Below are 23,604 nucleotides of genomic sequence, written 5' to 3'. Positions count from 1 at the left end.
CAAGATGGGGGCACTTACCTAATGATGGATACTGTATCCTATAAGTATTGGGAAATAACATCTTGGAGATTAATCAGTAATGGCATGATCTTCAAATGACTGCATTTTCCTGCAGAGGTGCTGCATAAAATCTTCTTTAAACTCAAATTATGGTCTTAGACCTCCTGCTTTCTTCTAATGAGGAGGAGAGTTGCAAACATGGTAGGGGTAGAGTTCACCTCCAGCAAATTGCCATTGTGCTATGAAAATGCTGGTTACATGGTATCTCATTGGCTTTCACTGGCCATTCCACTGCTGCCAGGCCTGTCCAATACCTTTGATTGGCTTAATAAACTAGTACCTGAGGCACCCAACCCAACCTTGGGAAAAGTGGCCAGAGACAGGAACACATCGGGGAGCCGGTCTGATGCTTCTCTTTCAGAATCCCTGGGCCCCCACCCGATTCCATGAGAAAATTCCTGCCTTTGCTTCCTGTAACCCAACAGCAGTTCTGTAATGACTTCAATCAGACCAATAGGTTAGCCTATTGGAGTATGAACTCCCTGATTGGCCCATCAATTGGATCCTTAATCAGGGAGTTCATACTGCAATAGGCCAACTTCAATGACCTGATTGAAGTCATTACAAGTTCACACCTTCAAAGTGGCGGAAACCGGTAAAAAAAACAAAGCTAACGCTGTAACGTTTAATTGATAACAATGATACATTTAAAGGATAGCCAAGGCTTGTAAGTGTTCCACAATTCAATATCCTTGGAATCAACTGAGAGATTTATGTACGGCCACAGAATCGCTACCCTAACATGTACCTTGTTCGAAGAATGTCTTCTCTTAGGGTTAGGGATTGTCACTATACCAAATTGAGCAATTGGCTTAGCATGAGTGTTAGATTGCCTGGTAATATACACGAAAGCATGATATCCCACCATACTGAGTTCCTGCCCGAGTCCAAGGCTACAGGTATCTTCTTCGTAAGCAGCAGACATAGATGCACCTCATATAAATGAATTTGGAAATAAGGGAACCCCATGGAGAATTTCAGGCATGCAGGACAGAGCTCCTCCAGATATAGCTACACTGACTCGGAGGGCTCGATAACTTGAAGGGGTGTCTTACTGCTGCCTAATGCTGCCCTGTCAAAAGTTTTATTTAAAGGTAGGTTTTAATGGTAGTTTAATCTGTGGAAAAGCATTATGTTGCATCTAATAGCATCTTCTGAATCAAAGTTAATTTTAAACTTTGCTTTCCTCTGTAAGGAAGTTGGTGGCAAAACAGTGCTTTTCTTTATAAAGTACAATATATATTTATGTACGCACAATAATGGCCAGTTATGCTTAATTTTAATTATAGTTGAGTAAACCTTTAATTTTATAATGCATTTTTCAATAAAGAGCCATTAAATTTTCTAAATGTAAAAATAAGTTTAGTAATGTGATTCAGGAATTGGGTAGGGATTGACCCCAAGATTCCACTGCATTCTAGAGGCCCTGATGAAGGCAACTCAGTAAGTAACTGGCAAGCACTGCTGGAAGGGCAAACCAGCTCTGCACCTGGATTGAACCTCAGCCCTTCAGTGTTTGTGGTGCTGCGCTATGCACAAACACAGGTGCTCCCTCAGTGCTCAAGCTCACTTGAAAAGACTTCACAAAGAATGGGCAGGGTGTTGCCAGCCTAAGAACCACACTTTCCAGGCAATCGTACCATAGAGTTGAATGCAAAAGAAACCTCACATGACTGCGTTCCTTCTGCTCGATCAACAAACCTGCAGATGGCATTTTCTAAAACCGGCCACAAGGAAGAAGACTCAGCCGCAAGGTGTTGGGACATGAAACCCCCCCACCTCAGGAAGCAGTAAGTGTCCAAGCCTTTGATTGGCTTAATGAACCAATACCTGAGGCAACCAGGTCCACAGAACTCCACAGCATTGGTGATGACAGAACAGCGGCAGAGTTCTTTTATGTGAGCCAGATACCAGTACTCATGCTCAAATCCCAACATGGGGGAATTTAAATTTAATGAATAAATCTCGAATAAAAAGCAAGCCTCAGGAATAATGATTGTCAATAATAAAAACTATTGATTGTCATTAAAAACTTGTCTGGTTCACTCGTGTTTCAGGGATGGAGATCTGATGCCTTTACTCAGTCTAATCCAGACATGACTCCAGACTCACAGCAATATGGTTAATTCTCAATTACCCTCTGAAAAGGTCTCAGTTATATTAATCCGCTGCAGCAAAGTTGAGTGAGGATCAGCTCGCATCGACTAAGGCACTGGAAAAGACCAAGGCACATCTGTCCAGTTGACCTTGTAATGTGCTAACATCAGGGGACTTGCTTCAAAGGTGGGACAGCTGTCCCACAGAAAAATCACTCAACAGTCTAACATAGTCTTCCTACTCAACAAATCATATGTCATGGCCAATGACCTAGACTTCATTCATCACCATCCCTGGTTACTATCCTGTCCCATTGGCAAACATGATGTGGAGATGCCGGCGTTGGACTGGGGTGAACACAGGAAGAAGTCTCCACCAGAAGTGGGCACAGAGGCACGTAATTAAAAGGGAGTTGCCCTGGGAGTTTTCAACATTGGCTTTGGACCCCATGATACCTCATGGCATCAGGTCAAATATGGGCAAGGAATCCTGCTGATCATCAACTACATCCACCCTCAACTGTTGAATGAGGGCTCCTCCATGTTGAACACAGCTTGGAAGAAACAGGAGTACAGAATGTAGTTGAGATGGGAAACCTCAACGTCCATCAGCAAGATTGCTTGGGCAGCATCACCACTGCATAACCCCTGCTGTGGGGTGCACAGTGGCAACTGTCTGTGAGGAGTTTGCACGTTCTCCCCATGTCTGCATGGGTTTCCCCCGGGTGCTCCAGTTTCCTCCCACAGTCCAAAGATGTGCATTAGGTGGATTGGTCATGCTCAATTACCTCTTAGTGTCCAAAGATGTACAGTTGGTGGCTTAGCCATGATAAATGTGTGGGATTACGGGGATAGGGTGGTGGAGAGGGCCTGAGTAAGATGCTCTGTCAGAGAGTCGGTGCAGATTCAATGGGCTGAATGGACTCCTTCTGCACTGTAGGGATTCTATTGAATATGCACCTTAGCTCTTTAAATTAAGGTGTTCCTGGGGTTTGATGTATGGATTAGCTATCCATTTATCCGAAGTTAACTACTTTTTTAATTTGGAAAATGGTTACCAAATATACATTAATCAAACATTTGGGACATCTGACTGGGCCTGCACTATCAGCAATAGGAAATAAATAACCAATAAAAGACATTTAAAACATATTTAGCTACCTAGTACATGATTGATTGGTTAGTGGTTGTGTAAATAAACAAAGATCTAATTAATGGAAGTTAAACAGCACAGCATGGCTACGGTCACAAAGGTTCAATAGGGTTCCTAAATAACAAAAAGAGCAAACACTGTTAAACAAATCAAGTGCACTTTAAACCCTTTCAGATAAACTCAATGTGATCTGAAAACTGAATAGGGCAGAAACCTTCCTTTAAAATACACAATCCAGCAGGTATTCTAGTTAATTCATCTTTCTGAGAAATAAAATGAGGTGTTTTCTCTCCTGTTCGTTACCACTATAATTCCCGTGTTGTTATTTAGTTTTGGAATACTGCAGGTTTTTTGTTTTTAAAAGTCTGTTGGCAAGCTGCCAAGACAGACTTTCATTGTTGTCATGGACTCCCATGAATGATAAATCATATTTTCAATGCATTTCCCATGAACAAATGATACTAGATGGTGATTCGCCCTCTCACAACTTTTTAAACTAATTTTTAAAATATTATTCTGTCCTCATCAACGTCCAGGGGGTTGCCATTGACCAGAAACTGACCTGGACTAGCCATATAAATACTGTGGCCACCAGATCAGGTCAAAGACTAGGAATCCTGCAGCAGGTAACACACCTCCTGACTCCCCAAAGCTTGTCCACCAACTACAAGGCACAAGTCAGGAGTGTAATGGAATACTTTCTACTTGCCTGGATGAGTGCAGCTCCAACACCACTCAAGAAGCTTGACACCATCCAGGACAAAGCAGCCTGCTTGATTGGTAGCCCTTCCACAATCATTCACTCCCTCCACCACTGATGAACAGAGACAGCCATGTGTACCATCTATAAGATGCACTGCAGGTTCCTTAGGCAGCACCTTCCAAACCCATGACCACTACCATTTAGATGGACAAGAGCAGCAGATACCTGGGGAACACCACTAACTCCAAGTCACTCACCATCCTGACTTGGAAATATTTTGCCGTTCCTTCACTGTCGCTGGGTCAAAATCCTGGAACTCCCTCTCTAACAGCACTGTGGGTGCAGCTACACCTAAGGGACTGCAGCAGTTCAAGAAGTTCATCTCCACATCATGGCAGTTCAAGAACGCAGCACACTATCACCTTCTCAATGGCAATTAGGGATGGGCCGAGCCAGCAACATCTACATTCCATAAATGAATTTGAAAAATTCCATTCCCATGATTGTGTTGGCGTCAACATCTTTTGCTTTTATGCAAGATGATGGGAATGCTCATTACATAGCACAACATTGCCATGATTGTGTCTAGAACTAAGGCCAGAAACGTCCTGGCTTTCAGCATTTCCAAGTAATAAAGATATCAAAACTTCTTCTCCCACATCCATTCCAGTCCCTCCCAAACAATGAGAGATTCAATCAATTTCAAAGAGCTACACACAGGAAGGGGAAATGGGCAATGCAAATACTTCCCAGATGGCATCAGAATTAGTTTCGCATAGAACTGGATGAGATTCAAGAATCTTAGTAGATTCAATACGAAATGTCTACAACCCATGCAAAGCGGCAATCAATGAAGCTAATGGAATGTTGAACCGGATGGGCAAGGAGTAGAGTATAACGTGGGGAAATTATAATCAAGCTGTGCAGCACTCTGGGCAGACCAAGAACTTTGCTCAGGTCTGGTCACCGAGAAACAAGCTCAAAGCTCAACAGCTGGAAGCAGTGCACAGAAAGTTCACATCACTGAGGGTCACTATCATAGAACATATTTGCCATTTTCTTGCACATTAAGCACATGGCAATGTGTTTAATATGGAAATCTACCAGAAGATGAGCAAGTATAGGGGCGGCACGGTAGCACAGTGGTTAGCACTGCTGCTTCACAGCTCCAGGGTCCCGGGTTCGATTCCCGGCTCGGGTCACTGTCTGTGTGGAGTTTGCACATTCTACTCGTGTCTGCGTGGGTTTCCTCCGGGTGCTCCGGTTTCCTCCCACAGTCCAAAGATGTGCGGGTTAGGTTGATTGGCCAGGTTGAAAAATTGCCCCTTAGAGTCCTGGGATGTGTAGGTTAGAGGGATTAGCGGGTAAAATATGTGGGGGGAGGGCCTGGGTGGGATTGTGGTCGGTGCAGACTCGATGGGCCGAATGGCCTCCTTCTGCACTGTAGGGTTTCTATGATTTCTATGATATAAGATTTAAAGAAAAAGAAACACATGCTTTTCATGACATCCTACAAAGTTCCACAGCTAATGAAGCACATTTGAAGTGTGGTCACTTTTCAAATGCGGAGAAATATAATTCACACCTAGAAAGGTTATCGAATCTGAGAAACTTACAGCGCACAAGGAGGTCATTTAACCCCCTCTGTGCCTGTGATGGCTGACGCACAACCATCCAGCCTAATCCCACTTTCCAGCTCCTGACCTGCAGCCCTGTAGGTTACAGCACTTCGAGTGCACGGCCAACACATATTCTGAGGATTTCTGCCTCTTTTCAAGCAGTGAGTTCCAGATCTGCACCACCCTTTGGGTGAAAATTTTCCTTTCTAAGCCCTCTAGCCAAAATTGATATCCTCTGGTTTTGGACCCTCAGCCAAGGGGAATAGGGTCCTCCAATCCACTCTATCTAGGCCCCTCATAATTTTATAAACTTCAATGAGCTCTCCTCTCGATCTCCTTGGTTCCAAAGAAAACAACACTAACCCATCCAATCTTTCCTTAAACAGCAATGAGATAAATGACTAGAAAATGTTTTACCAATATTGGTTGATGGAATAACATTGGCTGAACCAGAGAACACTCCTGAACTTCTCCAAGTAGTTCCATGTCCTTTTGAAGAGGTAGATTGAGGTAAATTGGTTTAGTGCAGGCCTCTCTGTGACCCCACCCAATCAGACCACTTACATTTTCCTCCAAATCATTTTTATATATTACAAACAACAGAGATCCCAGCATTGATCCTTGTGGAACAGACCTCCAGTTAGAAAAGTACCCTTCCACTGCTACCCTCTGCTTTCTGTGCCCAAGCAAGTTTTCTATCCATCTTGCCAGCTCTCCTCGGATCCCACATGACTTCACCCTCTGTATCATGAGGAACCTTATCGAAGGCTTTACTAAAGTCCACACCAACACAAATGCACGCACTCACTCACACACTAATTATTTTTATTACTTACTCTTTTTAAACTTAACAATTTATTGCTATGACATTGCTGTACTTTTCTTCAGCAATTGTTTCTTTCTCTAAAACCGCAACTCTTTCAAAAAAAAAATTCAGTTAATTTTTGTCCCAAACCGTGGGGGCGATTCTCCCAGGCCGTGTCACTCCACCAGCGGGGGCCGTGTCACTCCACCAGCGGGGGCCGTGCCACTCCACCGGCGGGGGCCGTGCCACTCCACCGGCGGAGGCCGTGCCACTCCACCGGCGGAGGCCGTGCCACTCCACCGGCGGAGGCCGTGCCACTCCACCGGCGGAGGCCGTGCCACTCCACCGGCGGAGGCCGTGCCACTCCACCGGCGGAGGCCGTGCCACTCCACCGGCGGAGGCCGTGCCACTCCACCGGCGGAGGCCGTGCCACTCCACCGGCGGAGGCCGTGCCACTCCACCGGCGGAGGCCGTGCCACTCCACCGGCGGAGGCCGTGCCACTCCACCGGCGGAGGCCGTGCCACTCCACCGGCGGAGGCCGTGCCGCTCCACCGGCGGAGGCCGTGTCGCTCCACCGGCGGGGGCCGTGCCGCTCCACCGGCGGGGGCCGTGTCGCCCCACCGGCGGAGGCCGTGCCGCTCCACCGGCGGAGGCCGTGCCGCTCCACCGGCGGAGGCCGTGCCGCTCCACCGGCGGAGGCCGTGCCGCTCCACCGGCGGAGGCCGTGCCGCTCCACCGGCGGAGGCCGTGCCGCTCCACCGGCGGAGGCCGTGCCGCTCCACCGGCGGAGGCCGTGCCGCTCCACCGGCGGAGGCCGTGCCGCTCCACCGGCGGAGGCCGTGCCGCTCCACCGGCGGAGGCCGTGCCGCTCCACCGGCGGAGGCCGTGCCGCTCCACCGGCGGAGGCCGTGCCGCTCCACCGGCGGAGGCCGTGCCGCTCCACCGGCGGGGGCCGTGTCGCGGGCTTCCCAGAGTCTCCAGCCACTGGATTTACGGCACCGTCAGCTCTGCGCCAGAAATCGACACGGAGCTGTATAATGTATTCAAATACTCATTTAAATGTAATTAGCGGGCCCGGGGCTGAAGTCTCGGGCCCGTTAGAATCTCCTCCCCCACCAGGAGTGGTTCCCTCCAGTGGGGTTTACAATAGCTTCCCACTAGTGAGGAGCTGACAGCCCAACCCCGCTGGAGTGACGGGGGGGGGCCATGGAGGCCCTTCAGGAGGTCGGGGTAAGGGGTCCCCTGGGCATTGCCAGCGTGGCAGTACTAGCCTGGCCCCCGACACTGCATAAGGGGCAAAGTGGCACTGCCAACCGGGCATCGGAGCCTAATGGGGCATTCGGTGGGTGTGGGGGTCCAACTGCCACTCTGCATGTGGCAGTGACAGAGGAAGAGGGGCCAGCGATTGGGGCTGCCAGTTTGAGAGGGTTGAGGGGGAGGCGGGCATCGAGATTGGCCCGCAATCAGTGCCTTGGGGGTGTCTGTGTGCCAGCAATGCAGGGTCATGGAGCTGGACAGCGATCGAGCTGGCCAGCGATTGGGACGCCAGCAGTGCGGGGCAGTGCTGATCTCAGCACATGCGCAGCGGCCCCGCTCGGCTGCCGGCCTCTCCAGCAGGAATAGACCCCGCTCACAGATTTTAAATTAGATTCACACTCGTGCACTCTGCAGTGCAGAGAGTGTGGGAGATTCATTTTGAAAATCTCGCTGAAAAAAACCAGTGGGATTTACTGCAGTTTTTACGCGAGTTCGACACTTGGAATTTTTTTGGGACAATCCCACCCCTCATGTTTCAGAAATTTGCTCATTGGTCCCTGGAATGACAAACATATGCAAACATCAACCCCACCCCCCTCCCCCTAACTGAGCCTGGTTTTGTGCCCCATTCAATAGATAGCACCTGATTTAGTGCTGAATGCTCCCAGTGCGGGACTGAAGTGCCAGCCTGGATTGTGTGCTGAAGTCTCCGGATCTATTACTAGCTGACTGATACAAGGGCCGGATCTCTACCACCTCGCTCACCATAGAATCGGCATGGGGCAGGGTCCGATAACAGAAATCTCCATTGACCTCGGGCGGGAAATTCCGGTCTCGCCCGAGCGAGGTTGTAAAATCCCGCCCAGGAGCTCGAGCACGGAGCCTAGGTTGGTTCATGGAACAGACACAGGCCTAGAAATTGAGCCTCAACCAGTTTTGACAGAGCAAATGACAGTGAACGTCATGCCCCCCCTGCCTGAATGCTGAGGCATGAGACCCGTTAGATGTTATGCAGTGAGCCCCAATACATGGATCAGCGAAACAGTCAGTGCAGAGAACCTCAGGTAAGTGTTGACGGGAGTTGAAACAGCGCCCATTTTTTCTAGGCCCTGTGTTTTTTATAAATCAAAATGTCCATCTTATGCATGCCACAAATGGGATGATGCAAAACTAAAAATGTACCAAAGGCCACACAGAATGCCCAGATCCTATGTCATTCCTTGAACAATTATAGTTCGATTAATATCCAAGACCAAGTTTCCATCACCTGCCTCATCACAGATCAAAGAATCTGCCCACATTCTTGTCGGCAGTAGGACTACATCCTATAGCACAGTAAAGCAGTTGCAATTGCTAAAATATACTTCGCAAATATATAAAAATTACTGATGGAAGATAGAAAACCGTCGTTGGCAGAACCCCAAGGAAATTTGCCATGGAACATCAGTCTAGTCTCTGCACACTCCTGTCTGGAATGAATGTTGACAAGGATTAATTCAAAACCCAAAACTTAATGAAGGATTTACCACCAAGCAAGAACTCATCAACAGTGCAAGAGGAGAAAACCTCCATAGATGTTTTATTCTGAGAATAAGTCGGCACCTTAGTCACTGTTCCTCTTGAGCGATAAGCATGGGTCTCCCAATACAATAGTTTAACAAGGTGTTATGTTGGAGCATTAGGAACCGCATTTACATACAATTCAAAAATGCTGCTCAGAGCAATTAAATATCAATTACATTTTGGGACGGACTTGCAAAGAAAATAAACTTCACTGCTACTGGACAATTTAATCAGGTCCACTAAAAAAAATAATTGGCTATTAGCATAACTGGATTTTCACAGTAACTTCATTGCACTGTTAATGTAAGCCTACTTGTGACTAATAAATAAACTTTTAGTATGGCTTAAAATTTCAACCACGTGGCTCTAGAAAGTTTACAAAGCAAATCAGTTAAACCGTTGCACCAAAAAAGCTCTTGGGTACATGCAGAGTTAACTGATCCTGACTGGTACAGTTGCATGGCAGTGGGTCGGGTTGGACTTCAGAACTTTAGCTCCTTAATCCTACCTCACTGTTACAAGTGAGGTAGGGTGTGTGTGTGTATGTGTGTGTGTGTGTGTGTCTGACTCCAATACAAGTTTAAACTGATATGTTCATGCAAACTTTTTGGATGGATGAAGTCATGTTGGACTGAGTCATGTCATAATATGAAGCAGCTTGTTGAAACATGTAGTTGGAAGCACACATCTCTGGCATGTAGAGACATAGGTGGCATCTTGCAAACAATATGGCTCAAACAGAATGAGGCACTGCATAAGGAGCTCCCTTTACCCTGTTCCCCCACCCCAGTACTTTTCCCTTTCCTTCCCTCCTCCATTGAGAGCTGTGACTTATTTTGTAATACAGTACAAAGTGTCAAAAGGTACTCTTCATGTGTAGCCCAAAGTAGCGTGCGTCAATAGCAGGGTGGGGAGGGAGTCACATGTGAAGGTGGGGGGGGGGGGGGGGGGGGGGGGGGATCACAATTAAAGCCCCTGAGAATAATATCTGCATTATACTGGAGCCTATGTTGACGTATCTCAAACCCAAGGTTAACTAACAGCACACATCAGAGGTCAAAGGGATACCATTCCAACCTGTATGACAAATTACTTCTCTGGTAATTCTGTGGTACAAAGTCAGTCTTTAAAACAGGAAACATAACACTAAGAGCGTAAAAGCCAATTAAAATTAAAAGAGCAGGGAAAGCAAAAGCTATGGTGATGGGAAGTGGGCAGGAGATTTCCAGAATATTGTATAAATTATTATTCAGCCACTAAGCTGTCCAACACTTGAAAACAAGCGCTAATTATCGTTCAACTCTCGAGGATAAAGATGAAGTAAGTTCTCAAAATCAGGACACAGTTGAAAGGTTTTTACTTTTGCTGCCACAGATTGTATTCTCTGATCGTTACAAACCCACAACAATATAAGCTGCTGCTCTGCTGCTCTCAGAATAAATTAACTGCGAGGTGTGTCATGCGCCATAAAGATCAAGCTTCCTTTCAACCTCCCGCTAACCACCCCCCTCCAGTCTCTGATAGATGCTAATTTGTGCGCCTGAACTGTCCGCATTCCCAATTGTAAAGGAATAACTTACTGTCTATCAGAGAGACAACAAGGTGGATTTTATAGTGGACAAAAAATTAAAAACGGCATCAAGACATTGAAGTTGGAAAGTGGGGAGCTACAAGAGCAGGTCATAGAGGTTTACAGCATGGAAACAGGCCCTTCGGCCCAACTTGTCCATGCCACCCTTTTTTTTTGAAACCCCTAAACTAATCCCAATTGCCCACATTTGGCCCATATCCCTCTATACCCATCTTACCCATGTAACTATCTAAATGCTTTTTAAAAGATAAAATTGTACCCGCCTCTACTACTACCTCTGGCAGCTTGTTCCAGACGCTCACCACCCTGTGTGTGAAAAAATTGCCCCTCTGGACACTTCTGTATCTCTCCCCTCTCACCTTAAACCTATGCCCTCTAGTTTTAGACTCCCCTACCTTTGGGAAAAGATATAGACTATCTATCTTGTCTATGCCCCTCATTATTTTATGGACCTCTATAAGGTCACCCCTCAGCCTCCTACGCTCCAGAGAAAAAAGTCCCAGTCTATTCAGCCTCTCCTTATAACTCAATCCATCAAGTCCCGGTAGCATCCTAGTAAATCTTTTCTGCACTCTTTCTAGTTTAATAATATCCTTTCTATAATAGGGTGACCAGAATTGCACACAGTATTCCAAGTGTGGCCTTACCAATGTCTTGTACAACGTCAACAAGACGTCCCAACTCCTGTATTCAATGTTCTGACCGATGAAACCAAGCATGTCAAATGCCTTCTTCACCATTCTGTCCACCTGTGACTCCACTTTCAAGGAGCTATGAACATGTATCCCTAGATGTCTTTGTTCTATAATTCTCCCCAACGCCCTACCATTAACTGAGTAAATCCTGCCCTGGTTCAATCTACCAAAATGCATTACCTCGCATTTGTCTAAATTAAACTCCATCTGCCATTTGTCAGCCCACTGGCCCAATTGATCAAGATCCTGCTGCAATTGGAGATAGCCTTCCTCACTGTCCACCATGCCACCAATCTTGGTGTCATCTGCAAACTTACTAACTATGCCCCCTATATTCTCATCCAAATCATTAATGTAAATGGCAAATAACAGTGGGCCCAACACTGATCCCTGAGGCACACCGCTGGTCACAGGCCTCCAGTTTGAAAAACAACTCTCTACAACCACCCTCTGGCTTCTGTCAAGAAGTGGAGTTCCACTTCCGCATACAAGTTCCGCACACGTGAGGACGGCCTCAACCGGGATATTGGGTTCATGTCACACTATTTGTAATCCCCACAGCTTGCCTGGACCTGCAGAGTCTCACTGGCTGTCCTGCCTGGAGACAGTACATATCTCTTTAGCCTGTCTTGATGCTCTCTCCACTCACATTGTTTGTATCTTAAAGACTTGATTAGCTGGAAGTATTCGCATTCCAACCATTATTCATGTAAATTGAGTTTGTGTCTTTATATGCCCTATTTGTGAACAGAATTCCCACTCACCTGAAGAAGGGCTTAAGACTCCGAAAGCTTGTGTGGCTTTTGCTACCAAATAAACCTGTTGGACTTTAACCTGGTGTTGTTAAACTTCTTACCTTATTCTGTCAAGATGCCAATTTTGTATCCATTTAGATACCTCACCCTGGATCCCATGAGATTTAACCTTATGCAACAACCTACCACGCGGTACCTTGTCAAAGACCTTGCTAAAATCCATGTAGACAACATCAACTGCATTGCCCTCATCTACCTTCGTGGTTACCCCTTCAAAAAACACAATCAAATTTGTGAGACATGATTTTCCACTCACAAAGCCATGCTGACTGTCCTTAATCAGTCCTTGCATCTCTAAATGCCTGTAGATCCTGTCTCTCAAAATACCTTCCAACAATTTACCCACCACAGATGTGACGCTCACTGAGGCTAAGAATCCTGCAGCAGGTCTGAGGCTAAGAATCCTGCAGCTGTTAGTCACCTCCGGATTCTCCAAAGCTCTGTCCACTATCTCCAAGGCAAAAGTCAGGAGTCTGATGGAAAATACTCAATTTGCTTGGATGAGTGCAGCTCTAACAGCACTCAAGAAGGTCAACAATATCTAGGATAGAGCAGCCTGCTTGATTGGCACCCCTTCCACAAACATTTACTACCTCCACTACCAATGAACAATGGCAGCAGTGCGTACCATCGACAAGATGCACTATAGGAGCTCACCAAGGCTCCTGAGATAGCACTCTCCAAACTCACAACCACTACCATCAACAAGGACAAAGGCAGCAGATACATGGGAACACACCACGTGGAAATGCCCCTCTAAGTCACTCACCATCCTGACTTAGAAATATATTGCCGTTCCTTCACTGTCGCTGGGTCAAAATTCTAGAACTCTCTCCTTCGCAGCACTGTGGGCGTACCTACACCACGTGGCCTGTAGTGGTTCAGGAAGGCACCATCACCTTCTCAAGGGCAATTAGCAATGGGCAATAAATGCTCGTCTAGCCAGCGATGCCCACACCAAGAATGAATTTAAATAAACAGTAACACTGCTTCCTTTACCTCTATTCGTGTCTGGGCTGTCATCAACAACAGCAGTTTAAGTGACAGCAATGTGAGTAGGTAATAGCACAGGATCTATCTACCCTGTCCTCACCCACCCACAGAACTGGCTTGCCTTTGTTTCAAGTCAGAAATTGCAGTTCTATCAATTTAAAGTGACAAGAGGATTGATTTTAGGAAAAAAAACATGATCAACATTTGATACTGTACGTGATATGCGAGGGTCTACTCTGTGCCACGCGTCCTGTGGGCAAGTCCTGATAGTAATATTGCACCTTCTCAGTGAGAGAAAAATGTATGAGCATTTATTCTGCTCATTATAATGCACCAATCATCGCTTGGCAAAACTCCATGAAGAAACCTTGTGTTGAGTTGTCAGAGTCCTATAGCATCAGTCAGTCAGGCATTAATTTATGAATAGCACGAGATCCCACACTTTTCTGAATGTCTAAGCTTGGCGCAGACTTCTTTTAAAGGACAGATGGAACATTTTTTGTGAACTTTTGATTGAAAATGAAGTATTACTGGTTGATCTCTCATGCTGTTCCACTAGATGAGTTTCAGTATATGTCCACTTGCTTACATCTTCGTAGTGCTGATTTTACGAACATACTAATTAGGAGCTGGAGTAGGCCAATCGGCCCCTCAGACCTGCTCCGTCATTCAATAATTTCATGGTAGATCTGATTGCGTCATCTCAACCCTACCCCGTACGAAGTCAGATGGTCGGCCCCTACCAGCCATACCCCTCTCCATATTGCATGACCAAACTGCTGACAGCGTATGCATGGCAGCTGACTCCACTGGCCCGAGTTTAACCCATTCAAAACCCATTCACTCGCATTGAGCTCAAATTGTGCACCATGAATGTGGCTATCACCGTCAGACAGCCTCTAGATCAGAAACAGCACGCAACCAACTATAGATCCTTGCGGAGTTCAAAGGTACTGTCACAATGGGCACTTACGGGCAGCATGGTGGCACAGTGGTTAGCACTGCTGCCTCACAGTGCCAGGGACCCGGGTTCAATTCCGGCCTTGGGTCGCTGGCTGTGTGGAGTTTGCACGTTCTCCCCGTGTCTGCACGGGTTTCCTGCAGGTGCCATGGTTTCCTCCCACAGTCCAAAAGATGTGCAGGTTAGGTTGATTGGCCATGCTGAAATTGCCCCTTAGTTTCAGATGGGTAAGCAGGGTAAATACTTGGTGTTACGGGGATAGGGCCTGGGTGGGATTGTTGTTGGAGCAGTCTCGATGGGACGAATGGCCTCCTTCTGCACTATAGGGATTCGATTCTTATGATTCTAAACATGGCCATGCCAAAATGATCAACATCTCCAGAATAATTTATTTTAATGTATTGATTGCAATCATGTTTTTCAGTAGGATTCATGAATCTGGTGCAGTGGCAGAGGGTAGTTGTATTGCTAACTAACAGTCGAATTCTTGATGGAGGAAATTATTTACTAAGATTCAATCAAATTAATCCCTTTGAAGCAACGTCAAACTTACACAGGAGGAGATCAAGTGAGGCCCTTTCTGCTTGCTCAGATGAAATGAGGAGGTTTTTTTAACACCAGAAAATTGAAGCAAGGTAAAAAGACATCTAGACAAAAAGCAGAACATGCCCCCAAAACTATAAATAAGCAATTTATTAGCCTGTTTTGGAATCAACAAACATCTCACACCCATCACATTGGAAAGTCCCCGATCATTCTCTGGCTACGAGAAGATCAGAGAAAGGTAAAATACAGAAACGTCAGCAGCCAGAAAACAGAAGGCAACAAAGTCATCAGAATCAGCTTATAAAAACATACAATGGGTTGGATTTTATTGGCTGGTCCCCACCCCAGTTAAAATGGCAGGGGAAGAGCCAGTTCATGATCCTGATGGCAGTTCCACAGCTATTTAATACTGGGAGTAGCATTAACTGCTTTAAGACAAGACTTCCACCCCTTTCTCAGGAGGAAGTCCCACCGTTAAAGAGCTGCCATTGGACAATGAGATGGCTGGTGGCTCTTAGCCCCAGCAGCATCAGCCAGGAGCCATGGCCACCGTTGGGAATGCTGATAGCCCCACCTACTGAGGAGCTCTGCTAGTACAGGCTTGGGGGTCTTAGTGAGGGTTGTGAGCAGGACCAAGAGGCAGTGGGCTTCCTTCTGTTGAGCCAGGGGACCTGCAAAGGAGGTCCCATCATTACTCCTCTGCCTGACAGTAGCACTCATAGCTAAAGCTGTCGTGATTCCCACTGGCCTCCTACCCCATGCCTCAGGTAAAATACCAGCGGGGACAGGATGAAGCCTTAAGTGGCCATTGCTTGGCCATTTATGAGCCTCAATTGGCCCAAGGGTGGGCCAGGTGCCTACCCTGATCGTCCCGCAAAATTTCAGTCAGGTTGGGGGAGCAGGCAGATGGGTGGTGGAAAGGCCTTTCTGTATTTTAGGTGTGAAGTAATGCACCTTATTTAGTCACATGCGGTCTCACTTCATCAAGTGCTTTCTCAGCCTTCAAAGAAATTGGAGAAGCATGCGTGAGAAAGGCACAAATATACAATTCAGTTTATATAGGTATACAACTGTCATATCCTCGGTAATCCTACTGTAGTTAGGATTTTAGACAGAATGGGAACATCCTTAAACAGAAGCCCCTCGGACCATTAACGGAGTGACAAGCAAAGTTACATTACATGATTCCTGTGTGTAAGACTCCAAATTCGCAAAACCTACTTATTTATTTTTTCCCTCCATTGACTTGGAAGAAGCTCATTATGTTCAGATGTACAGAATAATAAATTGTGTTATTTTGTGGATTAGGTGCCATGGAAATTATGTCAAGCAAATAATTCGAAATACATAAAAATTTTAAAAAGATGACCCCACTAGGGGTCTTCTGGATAATGATACTTCCCAGTGTGGTGATTTGATTTATTATTGTCATATGTATTAGTATACAGTGAAAAGTATTGTTTCTTGCGCGCTATGCAGACAAAGCATACCATTCATAGAGAAGGAAAGGAGAGAGTGCAGAATGTAGTATTACAGTCATAGCTAGGGTGTTGAGAAAGATCAACTTAGTGCGAGGTAGGTCCATTAAAAAGTCTGACAGCAGCGGGGAAGAAGCTGTTTTGAGTCGGTTGGTACGTGACCTCAGACGTTTGTACCTTTTTCCCAACGGAAGAAAGTGGAAAAGAGAATGTCCGGGGTGCACAGGGTCCTTAATTATGTTGGCTGCTTTTCCGAGGCAGCGGGAAGTGTAGACAGAGTCAATGGATGGGAGGCTGGTTTGCGTGATGGATTGGGCTACATTCGCGCAGCTAAGCCGCTTAGAAGTTTCAAGTTCAGCCCTGCATTTGACTAATATTTGGTCCGAACCAGAATAGATATTGGCTGACATCTAGCTGCAGAATTCTCAGGAAGTACTGGGGGAGAATCTCAGCTAACATAACCAACTTGCATTGTTACCTCATATTGTTGGGTGAGAACAATATTGCACTTGACTGACATACACTCCAATGTTGAGCTGCCCAGCAGTACACAGTCTAAGCTTACTTGTGATGCTGGCTACTGGACAACTACTCATTCACACCCAAAAGGGGTTCACTGCCTTACTGAGTGAAAGGGAGAATACTGGCCCAAAAAATAAATCAAACACAAAGAGGCTAAAATTCACCTCAAGTGGTGGCACCAAACAGCTGGCATCAAATTGGGTGCTGATTAAGTATGAGATTTTATGTCATTCCAGTCAATGGAATTAAATAATAGATGCCGCATGTAATGGGCGGCCAATCCAATACTCCTTATTTGGTGCCACTGTCCAAGACAAATTTCTACCCCAAAAACATTGCAAAATTAATAAAAATTCCCTGTAAGACCAGCACAGATTAAACATTTTTCTTTCAAAATATCCAAATTTTTGCATAGCAATTAACTGGTATCATTATAATTACAGAATCTTTTGCTTTAATTGTGATAATAACTCTGTGGTGGGCACAGGCTCCATTTGGACAGTCACTTACCAATATCGAGGACTCTCTGTTTGGCAGTGTGCTGTCGAGAATGCCAGTATTTCCAATATCTCAGTTGCTCATCGCGGTTCTTATCTTCACTGAATACCACCATTATTACACTCTGGGGAAGAGGATTATTCAGGTTATATACTTGTTATCTCACAATAAATTACAAAGCATTCAGATTTATCATTTTTCTGCCCTTATAGCCTTTTGATATTTTCCCCACCAGAGCATAATTACTCCATAACATGGCTGCTGTTCCTCACCACTCCCAGGGAATACACCAGAGATTTTATTCTACAATAAAACTTTCCAAAAGAGAAAAAATGTATTGCAAGAAATGAAGACACATCTTTGGACTATGGAAGGAAACCGGAGCACCCGGAGGAAACCCATGCAAACAAGGCGAGAATGTGCAAACTCCACACAGACAGTCACATAAGGACGGAATCGAATCCGGATCCCTGGCGCCATGAGGCAGCACTGCTAACCATTTGCACATTCCTTCCATTCACATTTGTTTGTACTCGGTAGTTTAAGCTCTCATTATTCATATTGTAGTCCCTCAACAAGAACCCATAACCCTGTCTTCAAAGTCATGTCTTGCAAACAAGCTGCCTTTTTCCTCATCACTTACAATTTGTACAGACCCTACACCCAGTTCCACTGAAACAGAGCAAGCTGTAGTTCTTAGAGAAAAGAGATATAACACTGTCCTTATTATTTTATACAATCTTCAGAAAAACTACGTGAGATGTAAGCTGAGACCTAATGTATGCTTCTGCTATTAGAGCAGCATTTAGTGTAATTAATTGTTTAGAACTGTCATATCAGCAAAAAGATCATTTTCATGCAAAGCAATGTATTTATTTCAGTAAATAGCCAATAGCACTTTAACAAATGTTTAACTTCTGTTATGAAGCAGAAACAAAACAAAGCGGTTTCAATTCCCGTTGAATCAATCATAGAATCGCTACAGTGCAGAAGGAGGCTATTCAGCCCATCAGATCTGCACCGACTCAGCATTTACTCAGGCCCACAACCCACCTGCACTATCCCCTATACCCTGCACATTTACCATGGCTAATCCACCTAATCTGCACATCTTTGGAGTGAGGGGGGAAACCGGAGCACCCAGAGAAAACCCATGCAGACATGGGGAGAATGTGCAAACTCCACACAGACAGTTACCCAAGGCCGGAATCAAACCTGGGTCCCTGGCACTGTGAGGCAGCATTGTTAACCACTGTGCCACCATGGCACTTGGGGCTGAGTGGTTTCCACGCATGGATCAATTAATCTGTATCATTATCTTGAAGATAGCAGTTGGCCACTTTTGCCTGCAAAGATTCAAAGGCAACATGAGTCTCAGTGAGCACCTTTCCACAGCACAGTATTAGACAGTTCAAATCTGAGCTGTCACAATATTGGTTGTGGATACAAAACTATACAACAGTGATTGTTCAATGGGGTTAAAACATGTTGTTGGGTAAAAGTGCGGGGAGCTTGATTCAGTATTCAAGTGCTAACCCTTTATCTAATACTAGGGATGAAATTTTATCCTAACACACCCCATGTAAAGGGGTAAAGGGAACCTGTTTATTCGTCAGCATGCTTTCCCATGGTACTCTAACTCAGTTTCCCAGCCAATCAAAGACAATAAGCTGGATGACACACTATATCCATCAAAGGAAGAGTTTCTACTTCGAGGGAGCCCAGCATGGGTCAGAATGGCTGAACTCTACGTTGATCCCTGAGACTTCAGCAATCTCAGGAATGAAATGGAGACCAGGGAAGGCAACCTGTGGGTCTCGAACTCTTACAAGCTGCCGGATCTGGGCAACTGAAATGAAGTGATGTTTTGATTTGATTTATTATTGTCACATGTATTAGCATACAGTGAAAAGTATTGTTTCTTGCACACTATACAGACAAACATACTGTTCATAGAGAAGGAAAGGAGTGAGTGCAGAATGTAGTGTTACAGTCATAGCTAGGGTGTAGAGAAAGGTCAACTTAATGCGAGATAGGTCCATTCAAAAGTCTGACAGCAGCAGGGAATGGTCCTTTCCCAAGGACTGGAGGAAGAGGCCAGCCTCTCAAACCAAACAGGTATGGATGAAAGTGGCTGAGGAAGTCAACATCAGCACTGTAGCCTCTCTAGACCAGATACATTGCCCCAAGAGGTACAAAGGCCTCAGGAAGGACCGGCAGGAAAGGTGAGTGGAGTAATACTTTTGGGTGCTAAGTCCCATATTCTGGCCAGGATTCTACCGCCCTGCCCCCAGGGGAATCGGAACGTGCAAGGGGCGGACAATAGAAAGGTCCATTGACTTCAGGCTGGATTTTACGGATGAACGAGGCCATAAAATCCCACCCTCTGTCTTTTCCAGCATTCTCTCGCACAACCCTCTAAATCAACACACCTTGCAGCTCCGACCATTCTTCTCTCTCCATCTCTAGGCTTCTCCACATATCTGTATGTGAACGGCCAACTTTCACCCTCATCTTTTTACCATCACAAGCCCATATCTCATTGTTACCCTCTCTTATCTTTGAGAGATTTATTCCTTAAAGTTATAACTTTCTCCTCTCCCTCAACTTGCAGAACAGAGTGCAGAATCCCTGGGGAAGGCAGAGACTGTGGGGAGGAGGGGGTGGGGGGGGGGGGGGGGGGGGGGGGGGTGGGGGGGGGGGGGGCGAATAGCGTCTTCCAGTGTTCGCCGCCTTGATAGATACTGGCAACAATGACCACCCCCCCATGCCATAGAAGCCTTAGCCTCCTGAACCATTCGAGCAAACAAATGTCGGAACAGCTGATTTTCTGCCTGTAGAACAACTTTTGGGGGGGTCTTGACACTTTTGAGCTGGATCTGTGTCCACTCTTGCTGCCTTGTGAAGCAGCACATTGTTAAGAAGGCGGCAGCTTGGTACAGGCTTGGAGGGGTTTGGTAAAGTTGTGTCAGCTGCTTCCAGCGATGGTGAGCACTGGCAGTAGGGAAGTGCAGATCCAGGTGAGTGAGGTCCAAGGCTGGTGAATTGAAGTTAGAAACCACATATCTAGCAGTGAGGGAGAAGACTGTGAATAGGATATAGATCAGTTGGAGACTTGGGCGGAGAGATGGCAGATGGAGTTTAATCCAGACAAATGAGAGGTAATGCATTTTGGAAGGTCTAATACAGATAGGAAATATACAGTAAATGGCAGAACCCTTAAGAGTATTGATAGGCAATGGGATCTGGGTGTACAGGTACACAGGTCACTGAAAGTGGCAATGCAGGTGGAGAAGGTAGTCAAGAAGGCATACGGCATGCTTGCCTTCATCGGCCGGGGCATTGAGTTTAAAAATTGGCAAGTTATGTTGGAGCTTTATAGAACCTTAGTTAGGCCGCACTTGGAATATAGTGCTCAATTCTGGTCGCCACACTACCAGAAGGATGTGGAGGCTTTGGAGAGAGTACAGAAAAGATTTACCAGGATGTTGCCTGGTATGGAGGGCATTAGCTATGAGGAGAGGTTGGAGAAACTTGGTTTGTTCTCACTGGAACGACGGAGGTTGATAGAAGTCTACAAGATTATGAGAGGCCTGGACAGAGTGGAAGAGTCAATTACTAGGGGGCACAGGTTTAAGGTGCGAGGGGCAAGGTTTAAAGGAGATGTACGGGGCAGATTTTTTACACAGAGTAGTGGGTGCCTGGAACTCGTTGCCGGGGAAGATAGTGGAAATAGTGATTTTTAAGGGACGTCTTGACAAATGCATGAATAGGATGGGAATAGAGGGATATGGTCCCTGGAAGGGTAGGGGGTTTTAGTTCAGTCAGGCAGCATGGTCGATGCAGGCTTGGGGAGCTGAAGAGCCTGTTCCTGTGCTGTAATTTTCTTTGTTCTTTGAAAAGCAACATGTTACCTAGGCATGGCTGCAGCTACTCTTCAGTTTCACTGCTGGAAGACTTCCCAGCCTATCGGTTTCACTGACAAAGCACTCCCTGCCGTGTTCTCACCTAGTTGACCCTGGTAAGATCCACACTGCTCAGGAAACCCATGCACAGGCTGTAAACATCAGCCTACCAGCTTAAATCCTCAGGTAATTAGACACAGCAAGAAGTCTCACAACACCAGGTTAAAGTTCAACAGGTTTATTTGAATCATGAACTTTTGGAGCACTGCTCCTACATCAGGTGAGTCACTCTCTGGGTGTGACAGTTCGACAACAACAGGGTGAAAACTAGAATTCCCAGGTTGTACCTTTGACTCACACACAAGCACAATTTTACCTGTTGCCCCCAAGAGTGACTCACCTGATGAAGGAGCAGTGCTCCAAAAGCTCGTAATTCCAAATAAACCTGTTGGACTTTAATCTGGTGTTGTGAGACTTCTTACCGTGTCCATCCCAGTCCAACGCCAGCATCTCCACATTACAGGTAATTGGAGATATACATATTTTAGTCACAGAGGGTTGTGAATCTGTGGAACTCACTGCCCCATACTGCAGTGGAGGCAGAATCAATCAACAGATTCAAGAAAGAGTTGGATATGTTTCTGATGAAAAGCGGGATAAAAGGCAATGAGGAGCAGACAGGAATGTAGAGTAGAGACCAGGATATGATCAGCCATGATCACGTTAAATGATGGAGCGGGCTCAAAGGGCTGAATTGCTTACTCCCACTCCTAATTCCTATGTTCCTACGTTCTCCCTACAGATCTGCAGGAGCCTCCTATTCATCTGAAAATCTACCCAGATTAAATTCAGAAGACAGGATCGAGAGATGTTCATGATCCAACGCCACTTTTCAAGGCCTTAGCCCCCTACACACGCAACACCCCCACCCCTTTGGCAATTAAAATTCTGCCTTGGTTGTCACAGATAGAAAATCTTCCACTTTTACGTTCATCACAAAACATTCAGCCTGTCAAACAGAATACCCAATCTGCTATTGCAAATGTAAGGGAGAGAGATTAGATGTTTTCCAAAACTGTGTATGTACTTAGGAGGGTTCGACTCTCTTTTAACCACATTTAGAGAATTATGAGCTAATTACTCAAAAAATAATTCCCACAGGAAACCTGGGACTTTTGGAGAGAAGAATAATTGTGAATATGACCTTTGCATTCAAGAGGGCAGAATGTTATAGGGCAGGCAACTAATCAGATTCCAGAAACTCTAGACACTAAATATAACTGGAATAAATTGGAAATGTTGCCACTGGAGAAAAGGCAATTACTGACATTTTCACAATTCTAAAGGATATAGATAAGCCCTGCTTCATAAATTGTGTAACTGAAGCTAGGAAGGAAGAGAGAAAGAGAGGGGAAAAGTGAACAGTTTAGACTGAACATCGATGATAAGTGTGTGGAAAGGACTCTACTGAAAGATAGTGGAGCAATCAATACATTCGAGAGCAAGGCTGATCATTTTTTAAGCAAGAGAAGCAACTGAGCAGTAAAACGATAGAGCAAAGGTATTTTTTAAACTGTAAAATGACCCCAGGTGGACCAGTTCTATTCATTCCTCAGCTCCAGAAATGGGCTCTCCTGGCTGGTGTTACATTCTATGGGCCCTGCCGATCTGTACAGAGGCGAGGACGGAATTCTATGCCAGTGGATTTTACAGTCCTGCCAAAGTCATTAGACTTTTGAACAGCTCGTTACATTTTACAGCCCCGCCCCCGTCACTATAGGGCCATAAAATTCCGCCTCTGGTTATTATGGATGCAGGTCTCCCTCTCAATGCTGTCGAATCTGTCAATTGAATTACTTTTCTTCCTCCTCCTGCATATAACGTCAAGCATCAGAGGCATGGCCCTGACTATGTCGGAGGTTGACAATGGGTTGACAATGGGTAAATAGATAGGCCTAGAGGTAGGGATATGATCAGCGCAACTTGTGGGCCGAAGGGCCTGTTTGTGCTGTGGCTTTCTATGTTCTATGTTCTATGAGACACATTGGATGGCATTTTCCCCCTTCCCGCCAGCAGGATCTTCCGCTCCTGCCAAAGGCCCCCACCCCCACACACCCCACTCCGTGGCAGGTTCCCCGATGGCATATTGGATGAGCCACACAAATTGCAGGATCAGAAGATTTCGCCAGCGGCCAATGGCAAGCCGCCTCCCCCAACAGAAAACATGCCGCAGGATGGGGACTGGAAAATCCTGCCCTTTATCTGTCAAAGCCATTTGGTGTCTGTTAAAAACAGCTTCTGCATTTAGGCAGTGCTTTTGTTTTTCAAGGTTCTGTTTAACAA

General features: G+C 45.8%; 1 protein-coding gene across 2 annotated transcripts in view; it reads right to left on the bottom strand.

The window, feature by feature from the left end:
- grhl2b (grainyhead-like transcription factor 2b) overlaps positions 1 to 23,604 on the bottom strand; it is a 100,189-nt gene that overhangs the window by 36,217 nt on the left and 40,368 nt on the right. For both annotated transcript variants that reach the window (XM_078216730.1, XM_078216731.1), the window contains exon 7: positions 17,369 to 17,480. In XM_078216730.1, coding sequence (XP_078072856.1) covers positions 17,369 to 17,480 — 112 coding nt within the window. The remainder of the gene's footprint in view (positions 1 to 17,368; positions 17,481 to 23,604) is intronic.

This window comes from Mustelus asterias, chromosome 7 (assembly GCF_964213995.1).
Source record: "Mustelus asterias chromosome 7, sMusAst1.hap1.1, whole genome shotgun sequence".
NCBI classification, from domain to species: domain Eukaryota; kingdom Metazoa; phylum Chordata; class Chondrichthyes; order Carcharhiniformes; family Triakidae; genus Mustelus; species Mustelus asterias.
The sequence above is the reverse complement of the archived record's forward strand: the minus strand, read 5'-3'. Positions and strand labels throughout refer to the sequence as shown.